This window comes from Lolium rigidum, chromosome 3, assembly GCF_022539505.1.
Source record: "Lolium rigidum isolate FL_2022 chromosome 3, APGP_CSIRO_Lrig_0.1, whole genome shotgun sequence".
NCBI lineage: Eukaryota > Viridiplantae > Streptophyta > Magnoliopsida > Poales > Poaceae > Lolium > Lolium rigidum.
Genome location: NC_061510.1, coordinates 63,055,378 through 63,075,728, shown reverse-complemented (window position 1 = coordinate 63,075,728; position 20,351 = coordinate 63,055,378). Strand labels below are relative to the sequence as shown.

The 20,351-nt window shown below is 45.7% G+C and overlaps 3 protein-coding genes and 1 non-coding gene across 4 annotated transcripts; all 4 read right to left on the bottom strand.

Moving 5' to 3' along the window:
- Positions 1-334: 334 nt before the first annotated feature.
- LOC124701696 (activating signal cointegrator 1 complex subunit 2-like) lies at positions 335-8,202 on the bottom strand. The gene is made up of 9 exons (XM_047233792.1): positions 7,817-8,202; positions 5,085-5,244; positions 4,902-4,963; positions 4,723-4,817; positions 4,448-4,561; positions 3,659-3,721; positions 3,470-3,567; positions 2,955-3,388; positions 335-2,286 (listed from the first exon to the last, which is right to left on the bottom strand). Exons 1-9 carry the CDS (start codon positions 8,157-8,159, stop codon positions 653-655), a joined length of 3,003 nt encoding a protein of 1,000 aa, XP_047089748.1. The 5' UTR covers positions 8,160-8,202; the 3' UTR covers positions 335-652.
- A 2,418-nt stretch (positions 8,203-10,620) lies between these two features.
- On the bottom strand, positions 10,621-10,692 carry TRNAM-CAU. The gene has a single exon. It is a non-coding gene; the product is annotated as a tRNA-Met (tRNA).
- A 1,323-nt stretch (positions 10,693-12,015) lies between these two features.
- LOC124694927 (putative cyclin-dependent kinase F-2) lies at positions 12,016-13,134 on the bottom strand. The gene has a single exon (XM_047227848.1). It carries the CDS (start codon positions 13,132-13,134, stop codon positions 12,016-12,018), a length of 1,119 nt encoding a protein of 372 aa, XP_047083804.1.
- Positions 13,135-16,038: 2,904 nt separating this feature from the next.
- Positions 16,039-17,160, bottom strand: LOC124694926 (putative cyclin-dependent kinase F-2). Its single transcript, XM_047227847.1, has one exon. It carries the CDS (start codon positions 17,158-17,160, stop codon positions 16,039-16,041), a length of 1,122 nt encoding a protein of 373 aa, XP_047083803.1.
- Positions 17,161-20,351: the final 3,191 nt, after the last annotated feature.

The window sequence follows — 20,351 nt, the reverse complement described above, 5'->3', positions numbered from 1 at the left end:
CATGTTAGAGAAAGCTGAGCAGAGCGAAGCAGAGAGACTTCGTTCTAAAGGGTGGCATCCTGACGTGGAGGTTTGATGGGTCTTTAGTGGCGCCATGATTGCCCTTGCCTTCATAATCTTCTTCTGCAAGCACCTCTGAAAACACTGAGATGACATGTAATCATGCAAATTATAGACAACGTTATGCGGGTCAGTGTGCACATTTACAAGAAAACATTCCGTTTTAGCAGAGTAGTTGGACTGCACAAAAGGAACTCTCATCTTTCACCATGGCATTGCAGTCACACATTCGCACACTAAACAACACAAAATTTGTTCCAAACTCACACAGTACTAGGATACACATGTTTGCACTGAATCATAAGCCATAGAATTACCAAAACGGCAGCATGTTCCTGACGTGACCAAGCACGAGTAGAGAACATTACTTGACGGCAATTCACCTTTACGAATTCTCTCATTTCATACATTGTCACTTTTTAACAAAACAAACAATAATCTATGTGGGTTGTTTTGTCGTATGAATGTAACTGGAACAACCAAGCACAAGCTTGGCTTGGGAACATCATCTGTCCATCATCTGTCCCTCACCAACTTAGCCACATTTACATTTCCCGATGCACTTCAAAAGGTGGTGCTATGGTGGCAAGAGCTAAAGCCCTGTCATTCCCTGCATATGCTTCCTCAGCGCCTGATCCCTCCGGTTATGATTCCGGCCGCCGCCTCTCCTTCCACCACCTCCACGAGGGCCTGGTCCTCCTCGGGCGAATCCTTGTGCTGGATTATGATCTTCATTGTCCTCCACTGGATCTTCATGGATCCTACCCCCTCTTCGTGCACCACGACCAAAACCTTGCTCGCCATTAGGGCGGTTGTTAACTTCTGGCCGGTTGTCCTCATCCCTGGCCCCTCTTCTTGCACCACGACCAAAACCTTGATGGCCATCAGCGTGGTTGTTCACTTCTGGCCGGTTGTCCTCATCCCTGGCACCTCTTCTTGCACCATGACCAAAACCTTGCTGGCCATCAGAGTGGTTATTCACTTCAGGACGGTTGTCCCTTCTTGCACCACGGCCAAAACCTTGCTGCCCATCAGAGTGGTTATTCACTTCAGGCCGGTTATCCCTTCTTGCACCACGACCAAAACCTTGCTGGCCATCGTTTGCCTCTGCCAGGTTGCTATGGTTCCTGCCCCCTCTTCTCCCTCCACGGCCACCTCGAGGGGCACTAGCATTCCTGTTGTCCTCCGATGGGTTGCTCTGATCCCAGCCACCTCTTCTGCCTTGAACATGGGGAACTGAGCCCCCTCTGCTGAAGCCGTCTGCATGACCACCCTCCTCTTCCTCCATAACTCTATGTTGGTGCCTGTTGGGAACTCCCATAGGTACATTTCCACCACGGCCAAGACCATGAATTGTATCCTTTTGAGTCTGGTTCAAGACTGCCGCTTCTCGAGCATTTGAGACCGCAACTGAACCAGTAACCTTGTAGCTGTAGTTCTTCCCGTCCTTAACATAAAACTGTGGCTTCTTCTGTGATGCCCAACGCGGGCCACTCGAGGAACTCTCAACATCATTGGCACCGTCAGTTTCCTCATAACTTGACTCTACCACGCTGAAGCCAAGATCATCGAATGAGTCATCATACTCATCCTCATATTCATACTGGGATTCAAGAACCGCTGACTTAACAGCATCTTTAGCTTTTCGCGAGTCTAGAATTGTAGAGTCTGGCAAATCGTCATTGCTCTTTCTTGTAAATCTACCTTGTGGAACTGATGATACAGAAGAGGTAGGAGCCTTCGATGATGATGAAACTAAAGCTACAGACGAGGTAGGGGCCTTGGATGCTGATGAAACTGAAGAAGATTGGGCTTCGAGTGTATAGGGTTTATTTGTAATATTGGGCATACTTTCCACAAGTATGCCTTTTCCTTTATCTTTCCCAACACTAGGTGCATGTTTTTGTTGTGGCATCTCTTCTAAGGAAGTATCTAAAGCTAGAAGATCTTGATGAAGTGTTCCGTCTAATATCCTTTGGATAACTTCCTCAGGGTTCTGGTTGTAGGCTTCCAAGCAAACGGCAAGGAACCCTTTCCCACAATGAGGCAATAGGTCCCTTATCTGACTAATCTTAGACTCAATGACAGCCGCTTCCTCATCCTTCTGCTGTAGTTCACCACCATGGGAAGATACTGGCAAATCAGAGACACTATTCCAAGAAGTGACAGTGGATCCACACAAACGTGATATGAACTGGAAATCCTCATGTTCCATGTATATCCATTCTGTTAAGGATCAAAACAAGGAATACATGAATAAAACGATTTGACATCAAAACAAATACGACAACTGAATTCTTAGATGATAAGAAATGTGGTATGTAGATAAATAGAACGATGCTGCCAGCTTTTAAATTTTTCCACAGAACAGAATACAGAAGAAACGAAATGAGATCATAGCTCAAGTACAAAAATAAATAGGAACACAAACAGAAGTGCCCCTGCACTTGATTAGTATGTAAATACAGTTGGTTCATTAAATAGGGCAAAGCAGTAGAGGCCACCAGAAACTGGGAAGGCATTACAAACTCCTACAGGATATGATGATACTCCAACAAGCTTGAAAAATACAGCGTTTTAACATTGAATTCTGGTCTACGATATTTTGGCATGGATTGACAACGTTCGACTACCTCAAACTAGAACAGCACTGAGCCATAAGCCTATTTACTTTGTTAACTCACACAGACTGTGAGGAAGTATTGTCACAATACGAGGCAATTAAACCTTGATTACTTCTAAAAAAGATCTACAAGAACACATGCTATTTCTGAAAGAAAAAGAGGACTAATGTTGGACTGACAATTAGGCATAATAAGGGGGAAAAGGCTGTGTGAAACCTTTACAAAATTAAGGAGCTAAGTAAGCATTCATTGAGAATTTCGATAATTTACCTTTGTTCCGAATATCACCAATCCGGCTTATCAATTGAAAATCCTTTTGAAGGGCTTGAAGAAATGTCTTTCCAGGATTCACTTGAGAAGAATAAGTGGCTTCTGCGTTGATATCCTTGAGTTTTTGGATTATGATCTCTCCCCTGATCATCGGATCTTCGACTTTAGCTGGAAACATCTTAGTAGAAGAAGTTTGGATATGATGCTCCTTAAGTTGATCATTTAAATAGCAGAACTCCAATAATCTCCAACCAAATACAACAGCTCTCTTTGACAGCATTCTTATGCCAAGAACTATATCAGTAACTATACTGTCAGATGAAGTCTCTCCATTGCTTTGGGAACTGGACATAACTTGGAAGCCCTGAAGCAAAGATGGTAACAAAAAATCATGCAATCTTGCAAGGGTGTTCAGTAATTCCTCAACTCCATCGCTGCAAATAAAGAAGCATATATCCATCAATCCCTAGTTAAGAAACATGCACCAATCACTGGGATGAACGAGAGAAGCTTACCCTGCTTCAAAAGAAGTACATAATAATAAAGCAGCAGGCTGATAAGCATCAACAAAGGCATCCAGAGAGATAATTGCATCATTTACAAAATCCAGCACCTGAGGGAAATTAAATTTAGAACTACGCATAAAACTTAGGCACAAGGACAGTTGATATATCAGAAATAATCCAGTATAGATAAAAACTTACCTCCGAAAAATCCTTCTGAAGCTGGGTATATCCACTGTCATTTGGTTCAGGTGAGCTGAGGTCCTATAAATCAATCAATTACAGTTAAGTTGTGTTCATGCATAATTCTGTAAGATATGTCATAAAATGTCCTTGGATTGCCGAAAATGCATGACCATTCTTTAATTATATCGTGTGTCGTTGATTTTTCATCATATTAAATTAAATATATCATTAAGTTGAACATGAAAGTTTTTCCAAAGACCCCCCTCCCAGCGCTTTAGAAGGCCTTACCACTTTGAAAACCATGTCACCAAGATAATTTCTAACAGAGGTGCTGACATACCAGGAATGGTAAAAGGATAATACATGTCATATTCAGCTGGAAATGTATGGGATTAGCACTAGAAAAGGATCCAAGACCAATACAGCGATATATTACACCAAATGGTAGAATGAGCTTGTAGCTAAAGGAGTCGATCCAGTATTGCAGTACGTGATTAAAACAAATAGAACACCCCCATCCGGTCATCCATGCACCTATGAGGGCTAATTCCCTCATAGGATGAATGAACAAACTATCTTTTTATGAACAGTGCAAATGCATTTCTCCAAAAATTTGATTGGAATGAAAAAAAGAAAGCATTAGCTAAAGGAAAAGTCAGTGGTTCTATAGCAGTCACATAGGATTTCTCCACACTGAGATCATCAAGTTTATTCTCTAGATGTTGCTACCAAAAAAATGAACAAAAAAGACTTTAGATGGCATGCACCATTAAAAGTTGCACAAAACACATGCAAGAAGATGACCTGTAATGACTTCATGCACCTCTCCTGCATCGTGTGAAAAATGTCCAGGAACTGGCGAAGTACAATATTGATGTCATCAAGAACATTGGGATGCACAGTGATAGCATTTATAACCTGGAGATACAGAACCATTATTAACTGGAGCGTTCAGAGTTCATAAAATGAAAAGAAATAGCTGAAATTAAAATGAATTTGAATTTAAGTTGCATCTATGTACAAGAAAAAAGAAAATAATAATAGCACCAACATCAGTAAAAAATGCCTCGGGAACCAACCAGTGAACTTGTCAACTTCCCATTGTCATGCCCATAAATAGCACATATATCCAATAACTTTGGTAGATCAAGCAATCTTTTCTCCTGTAAAAGGGCTAAAGGGGAACAAATTATTCGACTCCCTTCTGCACTAGACTCAATGAATGCACACAGGATCAAACAAGTAGTCCTAATCTCACCTGCATGCTCCTTCATGCTAAGGGACTCACCCACACCTGTTCCAGGGTCCTTGTTTGAAGATCTAATACATGAACAAGAGACACATCACAACAGTTATATGCAACTCTTACCAGCGTACACTATCTTATGAAAATGGTTTAATAGAAACTGAACAGAAAGTTTTGAAATGATAGAAATCTCACATGCGGTAGAGAACCATGAAGACACGACGGCAAAGCTCAAGCTCCCCAACAACCAAGCCAGCAACTGTTCCTTTGGGGCTCCTATGTGGCAAATCATACCACCTGTGTCTGAATTGTAGGTAACTATCTAGGAATGCATGCAGAGAGGTATCCTGTGCCACTGGGTAAAGAAGTAACTATAAGCATTAGGTGTCACTAACAAAATTCGGATACATGCAGCTCTGAGCTCTCTTCGCAAGTTGTAACTCTAGGAGCAAAAACATTTTGAACAAATAACGAAGCAATAACAAATTTCATCTCCCGGTTTCTCTGGTTTGCTTATTTAGTGATTAAATCATTGTTTATTAATATCAGTTCTAATTAACTATGCTTTTTAAGGCGGAGGGGGGGGGGCTCTGACGCTTAAACGAACGCTTTAGGCACCTCCTAAAGCGGTCCATTTTCTGATGCATGCAGCTCTGAGCTCTCCACGCAGGTTCTAACCCAGTACAAACATTGCAGAAAACACAAAGCAAGAACAATCTCCCAGTTTCTCTTATCGACTTGCCTAGTCGTTAAACTATTGTTTATCAAGATCAGTTCTATTTAACAATTCCAAAACACAACAGAGAGCGCTGTAGAGTTAATTATCGGTAACCAATACATACATGTACTCATCAGCTTTTCTTCGTTATTCTAGTACCTATTCGGGGAAGATGCAAGGAGCTACATGCACATACTAGTGTTTGATAGTGAAAAAAAATGAGAAATTATTAAGCATCTGATTAGTAAACTTGACTATTTGAGCCAGTACAACTCATAAGTGCAGAAATAGAGTTATATATGCACAGTAGACAGAAATTTTGCTGATATATTCACGTTGAAGAAAAGAACGGATACAATTAAGAAGGCAAACGAACTTCCTAACCAAGTAACAAGTAACGCTAGGACTTTCAACAGCTTGGCAGATATATTCACTAGATTCCAGACATAATCGGACTACCACTGAATAAATAACTAATCAGTCAAAATATGTGTAAGCCCATAAACCAGTCAGTAGAATTGACTACAGCAGTTCTCCAAATCGCAACTCGTTGAGAAGCTTGATATGCGCTTTTACACATAGGCAGGAACATGCCAATATATCCGCAGGCAATACTTAGAAATAGCAATCAATTTACTAAGCATGCCATGAAGCTATACTCACACTTACTCAGCAAAGGGTGTAATACTCTTGTATATAAACTAGGTATGAACTAATGCTCAATCTAAGCCAACGCATACAACATAATACATTCTAGGTTATGGAAGATAAACTAAACTACTAATGTGATAAGAAACGTCTTTAAATCCTGACTATGAAGCAGTTTGTCATCTTCAGTGAATCAAACCCATCTGAATGAGTCGATATCCACTTGAGCACAGCTTTAGCAAATTACACAAACAACAAAAGTATGCATAAGAATTCGCACTAATTGTATTGGGCTACCAAACAAGCAAACCGAAAATTAACAGGTTAAGCTCCCAGGTTTCCTAGTCAGGGTCCCAATCCAAGTACTAGGGTTTCTGGTTTTCGACTAATGTAACATAGGAGTTCTGAGCTCTCCACGCAGGTTCTAACCCGAGGAGTAAAACATTGCAGAAAACACAAAGCAAGAACAATCTCCCAGTTTCTCTTATCGACTTGCCTAGTCGTTTAACTATTGTTTATCAAGATCAGTTCTATTTAACAATTCCAAAACACAACAGAGAGCGCTGTAGAGTTAAGTATCGGTAACCAATACATACATGTACTCATTAGATTTTCTTTGTTACTCTACATACCTATTCGGGGAAGATGCAAGGAGCTACATGCACATCCTAGTGTTTGATAGTAAAAAAATTTAGAAATTATTAAGCATCTGATTAGTAAACTTGACTGCTTGAGCCAGTACAACTCATAAGGGCAGAAGTAGAGTTATATATGCACGGCAGACAGAAATTTTGCTGATATATTCAAGTTGAAGAAAATAACGGATACACTTAAGAAGGCAAACGAACTTCCTAACCAAGTAACAAGTAAGGCTAGGACTTTCAACAGCTTAGCAGATATATTCACTAGATTCCAGACATGGTCGGACTACCACTGAATAAATAACTAATCAGTAAAAATATGTGTAAGCCATAAACCAGTCAGTGGAATTGACTAGAACAGTTCTCCAAATCGCAACTCGTTGAGAAGCTTGATATGCGCTCTTTTACAGATAGGCAGGAAGATGCCAATATATCATAACAACACAGGCAGTATTTAGAAATAGCAATCAATTTGCTAAGCATGCCATGAAGCTATACTCACATTTACTCCGCAAAGGGTGTAATACTCTTGTATATAAACTAGGTATGAGTTCAAGCATGAACTACTCCTCAATCTAAGCCACCGTATACAGCATAATACATTCTAGGTTATGGAAGATAAACTAAACTACTAATGTGATAAGAAACGTCTTTAAATCCTGACTATGAAGCAGTTTGTCATCTTCAGTGAATCAAACCCATCTGAATGAGTCGATATCCGCTAGAGCACAGCTTTAGCAAATTACACAAACAACAAAAGTATGCATAAGAATTCGCACTAATTGTATTGGGCTACCAAACAAGCAAACCGAAAATTAACAGGTCAAGCTCCCAGGTTATTATCTACTCAGGGTCCCAATCTGAGAACTAAGGTTTCTGGTTTTCAATCAACTAATGTAACATAGGAGTTCCGTGGTTACCCTGGCGCCAGAACTCGCGGGGCTTGGCACGGAGGAGCGCCGCGAGCGCGTCGTTGAGGAGGTCGACGACGGCCTGCGACTCCTGGGCGTCGAGGCCGCCGAGCCCGGCCGCGACCGCCTCGTCGTGCGGCAGGTACGCCACGAACCCATCGGCGCCAGATGCGGACGGGGCGGCCGACGATCGGAGGGCGGTGGTGAGCGATGGCGGGGGCGAGGGTTTAGGGGCGGGAGGGGCGGCGGATTTGGGGACGTAGCGCTGCTGCTGCTGCTGCCTCGGGCCGGAGTTGGGATGGCGGCGGTGGTAGGAGGGCTTCGATTGCTGGGCGGGCGGCGCGGACGACATGGCTGGATCGGGGGAGGCGGCTCAGGAGAGGAAAAGTCAGTGTAGCCTTCTGAATTTTGGAATCGACAAGCTCTTCGCGACGATATATTGAATTTAAAGTATTTCTCAAATATTAATTGGCTGCATCTTTTTATTTCGGTATACTAACCAAACTAGCCAGAATTGAAAACGAGTTAGCCGGGATTAGTTTCCGTGGCTAAGTACTGTCCCAAAATATAAGGTGCGGTATATTTTCTTCGCAGGTCACACACAATTTAAACCACTATAATGTGTACTCCCCCGTTCCATAATTCATTTGAGGGAGTAAATTGTACTGTGAATTTAGAATGTATAAATGATCTCATAATTCATTTCATTTCATATTTTTATACAAATTTTGTAATTTTAGAACATACTGTATTGTAGGTACAAGTTAGTTGAAATTCACTGAGGAGCAAAAATCAAGGATCCCTTTAACCTCGAAAAAAAATCAGGGACCTATTCTGTTTCGGGATGGAGAGAGTAAACTGAATACATCTAATTAAATTTGGTTTTAATCGAATTAACCGAAAACTGAACTAACCAAGATAAGTCTTTTTGAGAGCAACCATGTATTTTATTAATAGAAAATTAAATCACATGAGTAAACATATTTGAAAAGTGACCATGAGAATCATGCGTTTTAAAACTATCCCTATGATTTCCTGCACTCGCCGAAGCCAGCGACCACTACCTAGACACGTGTTGGAAGAGATATCGAGCCTCCACCATTGCCAGATCCAAAAGGCACCATTATCAACAAAGCTTTATGAGTTGATGAACATGCCCGCTATAAGCAGTGATGCACATAGCGTTGTGGCATGTCGACCGGGGACGTCCTCATTCTACCTTGGACCAAGATCCGTCGAACCCCATCGATGAAGTCGAGGAATAATGACTAATCCACCACCTCTAGATCAATATCTTCACTCTAAAGCATCCACCTCGTCCCGCCACCCAGCATCGCCATGGATAACAACGAATATTAGTACACGTCGAGAAACAAATCTCGCTAGATCTAAAGAAAAGCAAGAAGACCAAACCGTCGATCTGAAGGATCGATAAGCACAATATGCCATCAACTCCGAGACAACACCGTGAAGGTCGGCATCGGTGTAGTAGGAAGCACAAAGCATTCATGCGCTTAACTACTCCGGCCAAGAGCCCACTACACCACAACCCAAGATCTCCGCATGTCTAGACGTTTCCATTCCCATGTTGTCACTCCCATTGCTCCTTTGATTCTCTCTAAGAGAACCCTAGTTTTTAAGTAGCTACCCGAACATGCCGCTCGGTCTAAGAGAACCCTAGTTGTTGCTCTCTTGACTTTGACTCTCGGCCACATGAGCCGGAAGCCGCTACAGTCACCCTTTGAAGATTGGTTTAAAATTAAACATTGAACAAAAATAATGATTAACTAAGATGTTTGTTAACCAATAAATCGATGAAGCCTTCAAGGCCATTTCTCAGAGTTTTCAAAATGCCAAAAGCGAATTGAAATTTTAGTTGAAATCGGATGCCCAGGACTATTGACACTTATGCATTGTGACCCTGGTTGCTTCGGCATGGTCCCATCTCTCTACCCCTCCTCCATAGTTGATTGCTGCTTCCACTATATGTGGTTTTGCCTGTCATGATCTTTTGTAGTGATAGCTACTTCAAATCAGCGCAATATATTTTCATGTGTACGTTTGCGGTGTTTCGTACATGTATCATTATGTATACAATTTGTTTACAGTTTCCCTTGACATATATGTATTTTAAATGCGCTCGAATATATATAGTACCAAAAGACTGATATGTAACCCAATTAGGAAACTCCTTTAATGAGGTTTACAACAAAAGCGGGCGCACCTAGGTTATGCTAAGGGCCCACATGGCAGCAGGTTAAAAAAAAATTCTCATGGAGTACATATATAGTGTGACACCTATATTTTAAGTGGGAAATATGTGTGATTTATATTGGGACAACCGGTTAATTTTGCCCCAGATCCACCCCTTAGATTTTGGCAAAGAGCACGGAGATACTGGCGTGCTAAAAAATGATGAGTTTTCACTGTCCACCTTCCAGGACATTTTCTTCCCCCATATACCGTACCAGTTTAAGTGCTTTGTGTGCAAAGAACGAAAGAAGTTCATGACCTTTTTTTATACTCCAGAACTGAAATACAGCCAGAAACCGGGTAAGTACAATATTCTACTTATTTAAATTTAAAGTACGCATGCAAAATCATTTACATTCAAACCTCATTCGGGATTCTTTCAACAAAAAAGGTCAGTTTCAGCTTGGGGATTGCAAGGAATTCAGCAGGAATGCATTATGCACAGCAACAAGAATTAAGGGAAAAACCAGAATAAATGTTGTCTGAACTCTGAATAGAAAGTCAAAACCTAATTGAAAATTTGACAAGAAAAAATCAAATTAATAAAGAACCAAAAAAAATATCAGAGCCAGGTTTCGATCCTGGGACCTGTGGGTTATGGGCCCACCACGCTTCCGCTGCGCCACTCTGATTCTTGTTGCATTGGATGGGAAACGCAGCTTATTATAGACAGTAGTACTACTAAAAGGCTTACCGTAGTCTACTCTCTCCTTCCCAAATGGTAATTTTGTTCGTGCATTGATCAATCTTAAGCTTCAACTACTTGCTACAACGTGTAGCCAATGACTCAGTGCTGGTTCGTCATGAAGTACTGTGCTTTATTTTCTGCTCTCCAGAGGCGAACCACAGGTAAAATGGAGACTCTGCTTCCAACTTCAGGTTTAGAAACTGAAACAATGCATACCCGCTAATCTGCACTATAGTTTCAGTACGAGCGTATCTGCAAACGCCATTCGATTGCGCCGGTGAAGAATATCAACATGTCGCCCTGTCGGCGGCGACGACTGACAGAGCATTGGCAATTGGCTTGATCCCTTTTTTAATGGCCTTGCACGATGATGGAGCTGCAGACCTATACTGGGATCTTTACAAACCATCCTTGTACAGGCTACTGATGGTCTCGGTCTATGTTGCTTCAACTCAAACAGCCACATTGTATACTCTGTTTTCAAACTTCTATCTACTCTTTCAGTGATCTCTTCCGAAATTCCATTGCAGAAAGTAGTAAACGAGGTGCTATGTAGGGGACAGAGCATCTACATTAAAATTCAATTGTAGACAATTTCCCCCTTTGTTCGTGATACTTCTTCTAGACCGCACATGAAACATGATTTGTTCATGAGGCCACTCTCATGTAGGGGACAGAGCATCTACATTAAAATCAAATTTTCCAATTGAACAGTACAATCACACATAGTCTGGAAAGAAGTCAATTGCTTTGCAATTCGATTCTGCCTAAAACAGTCAATCGTTTCCCAATTGAACAGTACAACATTTAGGCCATATGAACATAATAGATCTATTACTCCTACTTTCTCCCAAATAAACAGCACAATCACACATAATGCAGACATGATAGATCTATTACTCCTACTCATGGTCTGGGTCTCTCTTGCTAAAACTGAAACTACCTTATGGGGTATACTCTGTTTTCCAACGCCTCTTTCAGTGTTCTCTTTTCGATTGCATAAACTAGTGAACAGCCATAATGCAGACATGATTTTTTCTCTAGGCTTGATGTAGGGGACATGCGAGCATATAAGCACAAGAGTAAAGTTAAATTTCCCAATTGAACAATACAACGTTCAGGCCATGAACAGAGCAGATCTATTACTTTCTCCCAAATAAACAGTACAATATAACACAATGCTATTCTACATAAAACAGTCATATCGTTTCTTTACAACTCGATCAAGGAATTACATGGATCGATCATCCAAGCACAACTTCATGTTTTACACCTGTTGTGCTTTCAATGCCGCCGCTAGTGCAACCAAGAAGCCTGGCGTCTTCTTTCTCCGCAACGGCAAAGCTTCAGCCTTTGCAGCGGCGACAGAGGGACGAGGAGCGGTGAACCATGGGTGCTTGAGCGCCTTGGCCGCCGTGAGTCGCTTGTCGGGATTGCAGGTGAGAAGCCCTTGCAGCACCTGGAATCCTTGCTCTGACAGCCTCTCTTCAGGGAACATATCCCGCAGCCTGTTGTGATTGAGCCCCCCGGGTAGCAGCTGCTGAAACTTGGCGGTGAGCGGCAGGGACTTGAACTCCGGCCACGTCCGGTCGTCGGGCATGCCAAGCACTCGGAAGATACTCCAGAGCTGGACTATGTGAGTTGTATCGTCGAACTTGTCCTGGTGGCTGTCGTCATCGTCGTCCTCGTGGAACAGAGTCTTGCCGGTGAGCATCTCGGCCATGACGCACCCGAGCGACCAGGTGTCCACGAGCGCGTCGTAGTCCGGCTTGTGCAGCAGCATTTCCGGCGCCATGTAGGGGACGGTGCCGACCTGGGAGTAGGGCGGCGAGTCGGACATGTGGAGTGCGAGCCCGAGGTCGCACATCTTCACGAGTTCGCCGTCTTGGCCGACGAGGATGTTGGCCGGCTTGATGTCGCGGTGGACCACGTGGCGGTCGTGCATCATCTTCGTCCCGGTCAGGAGCTTCCACATGAAGGCGCGCACCTTTGATTCCGGAAGCGGCCCGTCGCGGCGCCTCTCCCACAAGAAGGCATGGAGGCTCGGCGCGGCCACGTACTCCATGGCGAGGCAGTGACCGCCGGTGGCGTGGTCGCGCATCAGGCCCTCGAAGCCGACCACGTATGGGTTCCCGCTACAGGCCTGCAGGAAGCTGGCCTCCTGCTCCAGCTCGGCAGCGTACTTGATGGCGACGGTCTTGCCGGTGACGCGGTGGCGCGCCTGGACGACGACGCCGAAGCCACCCTTGCCGAGGCGGGCCACCTCCTCGTACTCATCCGAGCTTCTGAGGCTGGGACGGCTCCTCTTGCATGCCGCCGTTGATGCTTGGGTGGTCGTCGCGTGGTCGGCGTCGAAGACGGCGGCAGGACGCTTGCAGGCGGCCATGGCGCTCGATCGACGGACGGCTTGGCTGGTGGAGACGAGGATGGGCAGGGTGGAGATGGTGGAAGAAGGGAGGAGGGGATGGTATGGGCAAAGGTGGAGATGGCATGGATCGGCGACCATATATATAGCTTAGGGAGAGCGCGACTTCAGCTCGAAGTCGGATTCACTCTGATACGCGCAAACCGTCGATGGGTGTTCTTCCCCAGGTTGAACTGCTATCGGATTCAGTTAAGTTATTAAAGTGTGGCTGCCAAGTGGGCCCCAGAGCTATTTCTTTCTTGGCGGTTGCGTTTTTTTGTTTGCACAGGACAGTCTCGGATTCCAGTCGATCATCGTACCCTGGGCGTACGCGTACTACTCTACGCGTCTTTCTTACTCGGGGAGACAGATTGCGTCATGTGGCAATGGCGGTGGAAAACTGTCGTCAGAAGGAGTACTAGTAACTAGCTTCACTAGCTTGGCCGGTGCCTGGTAATGGTCAGGCAGTCATGGATGAGCTTATGTGTTGGGTGTTTATAGCTTGTGTTCTGCCCATTAGCTTTATTATTATCACATGTAATTGGAGCCATGATTAGAGCAAGCCTCGTGCCAAAATCTATGAACGTAATATTATTTCCCAAAATACCCCATCTAAATCTCAGAAAGATAATATTAGCAAAAGGGAGTTGCAAGGTGATATACAAGTGGAGATTTTGTGAAGAGTTGGGAACCATATTCACCATTTATTTTTCTCCCGCCCAACGGATAAATATGCATTGAGTATTGTCAATATTTCATGTGTCCCCCATATGGCCTCGCAATTTCTCTTAAATTTTATCATGGATTTTAAAATTTGCAAAAGAAAAAGTATGCCTAATGTGCCTGTTGTGGGGTTAGCAGCTATGTGTTGGGCTATTTGAAAATTGCAAAATAGGCATGTTAATTTTGAAAAAAAAAGTTGATTAAATCTCCGGCCGAAATAATTTGTTATGACCACTCTTCTTTAAGCTTACAGAAAGATGGTCATAAGGAAATTATTTTGGTCCAAGATGAAGTTCTGCATTTGACATCTTTGAATCTGCACATAGTCATTAAATCGCACGATGAGGATCGTGGATGCTCGGGAGTTCTCTTTCGGATGAAGATGAAATGATTGACCTGGCTTCGCCTTTGATGTTGCAGTACCTGATCCTGGAAGTTTCAAAAGAAGTATTGAGTAGCTATTTGTTGTTGCTTGGGCTTACTTGAGTGCCATGTAATATCACTTGGGTGGCTTTAGTTTTATGTTTCTAACACCGGCTAGATATGGCTAATTCTTTCGCTTTTGACCTAGTGATTAGAGCGCAGTGGCGCCTCTCAAGCAGCTCGAGTTCGACCCATGGGCTACGCGTGTGTGTCACACACCTTCTTAACAAAATGTCACAGGGATTCCTCCCCCTGTTGGTCTCACAGGGCTATCGGATCCCATAGTCATGGTTATGGTGGCTGCAAACTAGGGACTATGGATCACACTCTGATATTATCATTGTGACTATGAAGCCGCTCTGTCAGAAGGCTAACATGCATCTTGTGTTAATTCCATACATACACAGAGACGGCTGGAGCCTAAGGGCATCTGCAAAGCGGCGACCCATCCCGTGCCCACATGTCCGGATGGATCCAACCGGATACCGCGGTCCAACGTGGCCCCGCATCACAAATGCGGATGACCGCGGTGTCCGGAACGACGCAAACCCGGATCAAATCTGGGCTAGGTTTGCGTGGCCGCGGATGGCACGCGGCATCCGATCGCGTCCGCCTGCTTGCCTGCTCGTCTCCCTTGGACCCAGCTGTCGGTGGGAGCGGGCGCCATATTAAATGTGGACCGGGAGGGATCTGTCCCTGTCCAGTCCACTCTCCACGCCACTCTGATTGTTGTTGCATTGTATGGGAAAAGAGAGGTATTATCCTCAGTTTGTAGCAAAGGCTTAACATATCTTATCTTCCTCCCGAGATGGTTATGTCATTCGTGCACTGAGCCTCCCTCAATGCTGGTTCACCAGGAACGACTATGCATTATATTGCTCTGCTCTTCAGGAACAACCCACAAGTAAGATGATATCTAAGTATCTATGCTTCCCACGCCAGGGTTTATAGAAACTGAAACAATGCAGATTCGCTGATCTGCACCATAGTTTCAGACATAGTCGTGCCATCCGATTGCGCCAGCGAAGAACATCAACATTGCGCCCTGCTGACGGTGACCACAAAGCATTGGCAGGATGGAGCTAAAACATCATCGACTGTTCCCCTGCAAAAAAAAAAGCATCATCGACTGTTCGATTGACACTGTAAGTAATCTGCTAACCTGAAGGGTCCTATACGAACTAGGTGGAACCACCATGGGAATCTGGGTTCTTTACAAACCTTCCTCCTATACAGATTACAGCACTCCAAAAATTTGTTCGGTTAGATGCGCAAATTTGTTATCGCATTAGCAGAAGGCACATGTCGTTGGTCTATGTTGCTACAACTGAAACTGCCACCCACTTATATTCCATTGCATTGCAAAATTTGTTCTCTGTCTGCAAAATTTGTACTCAGTCTGCAAATTTGATCCGTTTCAGTGTTCTCTTCCAAAATTCCGTCGCAGAAAGTAGTGGTAGTAAACGACCACGATCCACACAATTTCCCCCTTCGTTCATGATACTTCTTGATCGCACAGAAAGCATGATTTGTTCTCGAGGCGTCATGTAGGGACAGAGCATGTATACGCAAGAGTAAAATCTAATTTCGAAAGTAAACAGTTCAACGATTATTGCATATGAACAGACACATAATCTGAAAAGATGATAATTACTCTGTAACTCAAATCTGCATAAAGCATTTACATCGTTTCTTTACAACTCGATCGACCATCCTAGCACAATTACATTTTGGACAGTTCTACACCCGTTGTGATTTCAATACCGCAGCAGGAACAATGAAGCGCGGGGTCTTCTTTCTCGGCAATGGCAATGCTTCAACCTTAGCTGCGGCGGCCGATGGACGAGGAGCAGCGAACCATGGAAGTTTGAGCGCCTTGGCCGCCGTGAGCCGCTTCTCGGGATTGCAGGTGAGAAGCCCTTGCAACACCTGGAACCCTTGCTGTGACAGCTTCTGTTCCGGGAAGATGTCCCGCAAACTGTTGCGCTTCTGCTCCTTCGGCAGCAGTGGCAGCACCTCGGCTGTGAGCGGCAGGGACTTGAACTCCGGCCACGTTCGGCTGTCTGGCACGCCGAGCACCCGGAAGATACCCCAGAGAGGGACTACGGGGTCCGCCTCGTTGACCTCGCCCTGGTCGTCGTCGTCAACATCTTCTTCAAAAAGTGTCTCGCCGGTGAGCATCTCGGCCATCACGCACCCGAGCGACCAGGTGTCGACCAGCGCGTCATAATCCGGCTTGCCCAGGAGGACCTCTGGGGCGATGTACGGCACCGTGCCGACAAGCTTGTAGGGCGGCGATTCGGACATGCACATTGATAGCCCTAGGTCGCAGATCTTCACGAGTTTGCAGTCTTCACTGATGAGGATGTTCTCCGGCTTGATGTCTCGGTGGACAACGTGGCGGTGGTGCATTAGCTTGGCCCCCGTCAGTAGCTTCCACATGATGGCCCGCACCCTTGATTCCGGCAGCGGCGGGCTGTGGCGTCTGTCCCACATGAAGGTGTGGAGGGTCGGCGCGGCGACGTACTCCATTACGAGGCAGAGGTTTCCGGAGGCGTGGTCGCGTACGAGGCCCTCGAAGCCGGTGACGTAGGGGTTCCCGTTGCAGGTCTCCAGGAAGCGGGCCTCCCGCCGGAGCACGGCTTCGTCCGCTCCCGCCGACGAGAGGTGCTTCATGGCGACGATCTTGCCGGTGGCGCGGTGGCGCGCCTTTTGGACGACGCCGAAGCCGCCCTCGCCAAGGCAGGCCAACTTCTCGTACTGATCGGCGCTGGTGCGGCTCTTCTTGCGGGACGTCGTTGCCGGTCCTTTGGTGGTCGTCGCGAGGACGGCGGCAGGTCTCTTGCGGGCGACTATGGCCATGGCGCTCGATCGACGGTCTTGTTGCTGGAGGCAGGATGGTATGTGCGGGGTGGAAGCAGATGATGGATTCGGGAGTCGGTGTGGATCGGCCGCATATATACACAACAACATTGCATCTCCAAACTCGATTCGGATTGAAGTTGAACTACAAGGCTAACTGACTACTGTTTCTGTTTCAGTGTTTCGATAGGTTGCGTCACCGTCGTGCTATCGGATTCCGTAAGAATTACGGTGGCTGCGAGCTGGGCCCGACAGCCACGCGGCCGCTTCCTTTGGTTGCCGCTTGCGGTAAGTTGTTAACACGAACGATCGACCAGCTTTCCTTGCCGCTGCGCGTAGACCGGTGAACCCTGTGCACCTCGGGGATTCTAGCTAGCCGTTTACGACAGGTGGATGAGCTTGTGCGCTTTGTGCGGTTGCTTACTTGCACACTTGCATTTGCCCAGCATGTTCAAGGATCGGCATGTTCTCTTTTCAGCTACAAAACCTGTTCAGGGGATCAACACTGAACCGTTCAAGTCTTCAAGCGATTAAGTTTAGGAAGGAAAATGATTAGATTCCCCCGGGACGGACGTCCCGCAGCCTCCTGCTTATGCGTGCGACGCGTGTCGCTGGGCCCTACCAAACAGGTCGTCCCCTACCTCCCGAATTCTCCAACGCCCACTGAAATTTCTTCGATCTCGCGCAGGGCCATGGCCGCCTGCCGTTTTCGCCCACAGCCCACGCTGCTCCGCCACTCGCCGGCGCCGCCACACCGTCGTCCGCCCCAGCACGAGCTCCGCCAGTCGACCCAGCACGAGTTCCGCGCCGGCCTCCTCCTCGCGGAACGCCACCTGCCCCAACCGCCGCTGGCGGTCCCTCCTCGCCCGCAAGGACAACGGACGGCGTCGTAGTGCCCTCACCCCTCCCACTGAGGTCCGCCCTTCGCCACTGCGTCGAGCTCCTCGTCGGCTTCCTCCACGCGGGAGCTCACAGACTTGCGCGCCGGCGAAGGGGCCGCTCGTCGCTGGGAGCGCGCCAGCAGTGGAGCAGCATGGGGGACGGGGGAGGAGCAAACCGCAGCAGAGCGGAGGTTGGAGGAGATCCCGTCGATGGCGATGTACTACCAGCGGTGGGAGCGAGGTGCTACAGCGTGGCGTTACCATCTCTGTTAGGGGCCTGTTGTATAATAAAAACACTGATGCTAAGATTATACAATTTTTTGGCTACAATTGTTCTGCTGTTTTGCTAATTTGGTACTGAAAATTTGCTGCTACGATGTCTCCGGCGAGTTCTAAGATCATTTTTGCTATAATACCATATAATTTGTGCTACAAACATTGTGTGATTTTGCTTTAATAGTACATTATTTTTGCTATGTTACCTTCGGCGATGTCTCCAGTGAGGTCGGCAAATTCTCTATCAATGTCTCCAGTGAGGTTGACTTATAAAAAGTGATGTCTGCTATCTTTTTTTTTGCTATAATTGTTTTGTTGTTTTGCTACTTTAGTATAGAAACTACGAGGTCTCCGGCGAGGGTGATATTGGGTTTTGCTACATTAGCATTTTTCTGCTACAATAGCATTTTTTTTACTACGAGCTCTCCGGCTAGCTCAGCCTTTTTATTGATTTCATGACTGAACCGTTTTTTGCTACAATGTAGCAAAAACGGGTTATTTTTTTGCTGCCGGGGGGTGTTTTTTTGCTATATTCAGTAAAAGCAGATCTGACCGTCCAAGATGGCTGATCCGACGGCTGGCGACCCGGGGGCTGGGAAATCAGATCCCCCGGAGGACGCCCAGCAATTTCCGTTTAGGAAGGCGATGCTATTTTTACTTCTGTTACGGCGGAACATGCATGCTGCGACTAAGAGTACTTCTTTTTTGCACGAAGATGAAAAATAGTAAGCCTTTTTTCTTAGACAAAATTCTCATAGTGATCGGCTCCCAAACCCTAGCGCCCGCCCACCTACAAGGTATGTGCCGCCATGTCGAGCAGTCGCCACTCCATAGGCGCTGCCGCGCACGGCTTCGGGAGGGGAAACCTCACCGTCACCAAAGTGTGGGCGATGTATGAAGCACGGTACCCAGTGTCGCCCGACATGTGGTGCCTAGCCAGCGTCTGGAGGATGCCCCCCGCCGGCGCCGGTGTCCCGCCGGCGCCACGTGTCAGCAGCGAGCGGTGGTTCAAGAGGACTTCTTCGACGCACAACAACGGGAGGACATGCAGCGGCAAGAAGGCCTTATCGGCCCACCAACCTCGCCTCCTCCATAAACTAGAGTCATGGTGTCTTTTAGCACTGGCGTAGCTATGTGCAAGTCAGAGGGGGCCACCGCCCCCCTGAAAGTGCATGGATCCCCCATGTGTGGTTTTGGTAATTAATGACAATCCCTATGGACTAATGTTTGCATTGAGTTATATTTGTAGGAGTTGTCCATAGGCAATTCTTGAATCATATGTTGGCTTCAAGGTTGCAATAAGAAGAATTTGATGAAGGATATCAAGTGTCAAGTATGTCTTGAAGATGAAGATGAAGTGAGCCCTCAAGTTACTTCAAGACATCAACATGTTTGTATTAGGTTGCAATAAGAAGAAATTGATGAAGGATATCAAGTGTCAAGTATGTCTTGAAGATGAAGATGAAGTGAGCCCTCAAGTTACTTCAAGACATCAACATGATGAAGAATGAAGAAATGAAGTGTAAGTTCAAGACGAGCCAACTCGAAGAGTTCATAAGCTTGAAGCTTGCCATGAAGAAATGAAGTGCTAGTTCAAGATGAGCCATCTCGAAGAGATCCTTTGATTGACTCTTGCCATTCATATGGTGATCATGGATTTGTGAAGTTGCGCCGAAGAAGAAGCTCTCCCATGGTGGATTATGGGGGAGCAATCCACAAGACTTCGTCAAGCAAGCACAATCAAGAAAGGTATTCCATCTTGTTGCGGTCAAGATCGTTATCATCAAGCTCAAGTGGAATACTCAAGGTTAAGGTTTGCTCTTGATAGGGTTTCTTTCTCACCGGTCTCATGGTGTAGTTGGAGACCGGTTTATAGTTTAGTTGCCGTATTATCAAGAGGGCTCTCGAGTGAGTAACTCGATCGTATCGTCCGGAGAGAGCTCAAACCTTTGCATCCTTGCATCATCTTTCTTGGTTGTTATTTGGATCTTATCCATATGCTGTTTTAGAGCTTGTTCTTATTCTCATGACAAG

Coding starts and splice junctions, on each gene's coding strand:
- LOC124701696 (XM_047233792.1), bottom strand. CDS start 8,159: ATGTCGTCCGCGCCGCCCGCCCAGCAATCGAAGCCCTCCTACCACCGC. Junction 4,964..5,084: donor TTCATGGTTCTCTACCGCAT/GTGAGATTTCTA, acceptor TTCATGTATTAG/ATCTTCAAACAAGGACCCTG. Junction 2,287..2,954: donor TGGTGATATTCGGAACAAAG/GTAAATTATCGA, acceptor GATCCTTAACAG/AATGGATATACATGGAACAT.
- LOC124694927 (XM_047227848.1), bottom strand. CDS start 13,134: ATGGCCGCCTGCAAGCGTCCTGCCGCCGTCTTCGACGCCGACCACGCG.
- LOC124694926 (XM_047227847.1), bottom strand. CDS start 17,160: ATGGCCATAGTCGCCCGCAAGAGACCTGCCGCCGTCCTCGCGACGACC.